Raw genomic sequence first — 3,601 nt, 5'->3', positions numbered from 1 at the left:
GCTGGGAGAAGTGAATCCCATGGTCAGGCAGCTCCACTGCAGACTTCCTAGAGTCCTTTAGACAAAGAGCTGGCCCGGTTGCTTTGGCCAAAACGCGAGTGCTTCACGATGAGTTATCCCTACACTGTGCTGCACTCCCTTCTCTTGCCGTCATTCCTGAGGACTCACGGAACACTCGTTTGTACCTCGCATAGATGCAGGGAGCGCGGCGAGGCAGTTTGAAGCAGACGGCCTCCATCCTGCCGGCGACATGCCTTCCGTGGACACTGCCGCGGCCCCCAGACCTGTGTCGTATCACTACCCGAGTAAGTTTTTCTTTGTTTTAATGAACAAAAGAGATTAACGAATTAGTAATATTGTACATTATTTCATTTTCTATGTGCTTCCTCCATGCCTTAAGAAAGTAGGACGAGCACAACCTTTATATATTTCAGTCTTCAGGAAAGCTGGTGACCTTGCAGGAAGACTAGTCATCCGACTTGTCTTGCCGGCCCACCTTGTCTTTCCTCTTGCCTCCTCCAGATGACCCACTTCCCTCCCCAGTGTGGAAGAAAGGTATAGTGGGGAGATTGGAGCTTTGCTCCAGGGCTCAGCCAACATACAGGTCCTTTTGTCCTTGGACCTAAGTGTTGAAGCCTCAAAGTTGAAAGGAAATGCCTCAAGTAAAACTGGCTATTAGGCCTTTCCAGACATTGGGAGAACATCATCCCTAAAACCTACACAAAGCCTCTTATAAACAGTTTCTTGGTTTAAGGCACAGTTGGGAATATGAGCAATTGCTGAAAGAAGCAAGAGATTTTGGGAGGGTTGATTTTTGCTGACTCCAGAGTAAATCAGTCTGGAAAGCCCTCATTCATTGAGGCTTGATCAAGAGCCTTTTCTCTGCTGGGCACTTTCCTCATGGCTGGGCATACAGCAGTGTACCAATCCAGACCCCCCACTTCATGGAGCTTCTGGTAGAAGAGTCAGACAGTCAGCAGGCCGTCATCGAGGACCTCCCGTGGGATAGATACCATTAGGGACCGTGGCGCCCAAGAGCAGATCTGATGAGCAGCTGTTTGGCAGAGATCTGGGTGAGTAGGGAAGAAAAATAACGCAATAGATTAAGGGAAAGCATCCGAGCAAACAGGTGTTCTGTTTCTTTTACTTTTTTTTTTTTTTTTAAAGATTTTATTTATTTATTCGACAGAGATAGAGACAGCCAGCGAGAGAGGGAACACAAGCAGGGGGAGTGGGAGAGGAAGAAGCAGGCTCATAGCGGAGGAGCCTGATGTGGGGCTCGATCCCATAACGCCGGGATCACGCCCTGAGCCGAAGGCAGACGCTTAACCACTGTGCCACTCAGGCGCCCCAGGTGTTCTGTTTCTGACACATAATGTAGATTATAGTAGATGGCCTTTTAAGTGACTATCAAATAGTGTGGTTAGGTTCTGATCATGGAGAAATTCTCTTACATTTGTTGTTTCACCTCTTCATCTGGGTGCAGAGGGAAATGAAAAAGCCCCAGGCTTGATAGCTTTGTGCCAGCGGAAACACTTCTTCTTTTTGTTCTTAATGTCCCAGGCAGTTTCGCCACTCGGCAGCTACAAAGTACACCTCCCAGGGAAGAAGCAGGCCTTTTCTCTTCATCTGTTTAAATTAGCTCCCACACAGCATTCTTACTGTGAGGCCGCTGCTCTGTGTGAGAGCCTGGTACATCGAGGAGTAACCCTCCTCCCCCAGCAGGCAGGAGGCTGTGCCACAGTTATGGAAATGGCCAGCGCCTCCTCTCCTATTAGAACGCCATGACCAGGATTAAGAGAAGACTGTTGCTCCTCTCCTATTAGTAAAACTAACCTTTTGCTAGTGACTTAGGACAGGACACAGTCCCATGGTGAACCTGTGAATTTGTCGTTTCTTAGCATTGCTGGGGAAAGTTGAGGTTATAGGCCAGGGCTGGAGGAGAAAAAGGTCAGCACAGCCATCTGTGGGATTGAGATTGAATTCAGCATGTGAGGTGGGGCGACCTGTGTTGCAAGCTTAGGGAACAAACGATTAAAACATGGTCCTTGGCTGGAAGGAACAGAAGTAGGGAGACAGATGCCTGTGGGTTTTGACAAGGCAGGTACAAAGCACTGTGCGGATACGGTGCTGGAGTAGCCAGTTGTCACTTTAGGAATAAGGAGGACCTCGCAGAGGCGGTGGCATCGAGCTGAGGGCTTGCATAGTAGGTAAGGTGGTGGGGGAGGAAGGGAGCACGGTAGGTTGGGGGGGCCGTGAAAGGAAGGGCATGGCACGAGGCCAGCGCAGCTGTACTCAGCTACCAGCGAGCGTGCTGCTCTGCAGATGGAATGTTTCGAATGTGAAAGGTGTGGTGACAGAGGAAGTCCGTCTGGAAAGAAAAAGGCAGATTGTCAGCCTAAACCACTATGGGTTTGGACTCCCGCAGAGCAGAGAGCGTGCTGAGCAGATCCAGGAAGGGACGGTGCTCACGAAGGTGAAGGTAGGTTGCTTGAAGGCAGAGAGACCGGTGTCACAGGAGCATTGACTGCGTGATTGCAGCTGCCCAGGTAAATGGTGAGAAGGCCCCTCAGTGCAGCAGGAGGAGGAAGAACCTGTAAGCCCTGGTGGCCGAGTGGGCATAGCATGGAAAGAGCATGAATAAGGGGACAGGAATGATGAGTTCCGGTGTGAAGCCAGGGCTGTGGGATCTCCATGTGTTGATGGCAGGAAGTCAGTTAGAAATGAGGGTGTGAGGAAACAGGGAGAGAGGTCGGGCCCAGAGAAGGAGGTGTGGGAAGGGTCAGGGATCAGCCTGGAGAAGGTGGGCAGCGTCAGCGAGCTGGCTAGAAGGGCAGGGGCAGGGGGGGGCTGGGGCGTCCTGTCTGGGGCAGGAGAGACTGGGACACCTGCATGGGAGCAAGGGGAAGAGCTGGGTAAATGAAGAGGGACGAACGGTTAAGTCTGAGTCCTAAAGCTGGGGGCAGGCTTCTAACCAAACACAGGGCTTGCCTTGGAAAGGGCAGAGGTGAGCAAAGAGTGTAAGAAGCTGCGATTGGGGGGTGTGGGAGGCAGGTAAAGTCATCGTATTAAGGGTGACTTGTCTTCATCTTAGCAAAGTAAAAGGCAGGGTGCAGGGCTAGGAGTGGGTTTGGGGGCTTGAAGATGGAGCAGGTCAAGAGTCCTCTAAGAACCAAGCAGAGTCTTCCTGAGTCTTGGCAAGGGCCCCTGCAGAGCAGTTCCGCAATCATTTGAAAAATCCAGTGCTGGAAACTACATGGCCTTTCTTTTCTGTCCCATTAGGCGTAGATCAGAAACAAATGGGAGAACAGAAGGAAGAAGGAGAAATATGGGAAGAGCACATGAAAGAACGCAGACAGAGAGAAGAAAGAAGGCAGAACGAGCGGCAAGAGGCTTTAGAAAGGGAACGGAGAGAACTAGAAAAACTGGATCAAGAGCGGGTAATGCCAAGTACACGCAAATTCTCTGCTCCTTTTCCCCTGGCACACCTCCCGTAAGTACCTTGCTCTCAGGGACATGGGTCCTTAGTGTGTCCCGAAGTCATAGGAGTGGCAGGTGACTTCGTTTGGTTTTGGTTTTTTTTTTTTTTTTTTTTTTTTTT

At 50.6% G+C, this 3,601-nt stretch overlaps 2 protein-coding genes across 16 annotated transcripts in view; one reads left to right on the top strand and one right to left on the bottom strand.

Annotated features, from left to right (window-relative positions):
• Nucleotides 1–3,601, top strand: part of OFD1 (OFD1 centriole and centriolar satellite protein) — a 77,541-nt gene that overhangs the window by 69,997 nt on the left and 3,943 nt on the right. For 10 of the 13 annotated variants that reach the window (XM_040634346.1, XM_040634322.1, XM_040634335.1 and 7 more), the window contains 2 exons: nucleotides 195–305; nucleotides 3,283–3,440. In XM_040634346.1, the coding sequence (XP_040490280.1) occupies nucleotides 195–305; nucleotides 3,283–3,440 (269 nt within the window). Of the gene's footprint in view, nucleotides 1–194; nucleotides 306–434; nucleotides 556–3,282; nucleotides 3,494–3,601 lie in introns of those variants that run through there. The other 3 variants (XM_040634360.1, XM_040634338.1, XM_040634365.1) reach the window with 3 other exon arrangements.
• GPM6B (glycoprotein M6B) overlaps nucleotides 562–3,601 on the bottom strand; it is a 199,001-nt gene continuing 195,961 nt past the window's right edge. For all 3 annotated transcript variants that reach the window (XM_040634400.1, XM_040634396.1, XM_040634382.1), the window contains one exon: nucleotides 562–1,069. In XM_040634400.1, the coding sequence (XP_040490334.1) occupies nucleotides 985–1,069 (85 nt within the window). In that variant the 3' untranslated portion in view covers nucleotides 562–984. The remainder of the gene's footprint in view (nucleotides 1,070–3,601) is intronic.

Source organism: Ursus maritimus, assembly GCF_017311325.1.
Source record: "Ursus maritimus isolate PB19 chromosome X unlocalized genomic scaffold, ASM1731132v1 scaffold_X1, whole genome shotgun sequence".
Lineage (NCBI taxonomy): Eukaryota > Metazoa > Chordata > Mammalia > Carnivora > Ursidae > Ursus > Ursus maritimus.
The sequence above is the reverse complement of the archived record's forward strand: the minus strand, read 5'-3'. Positions and strand labels throughout refer to the sequence as shown.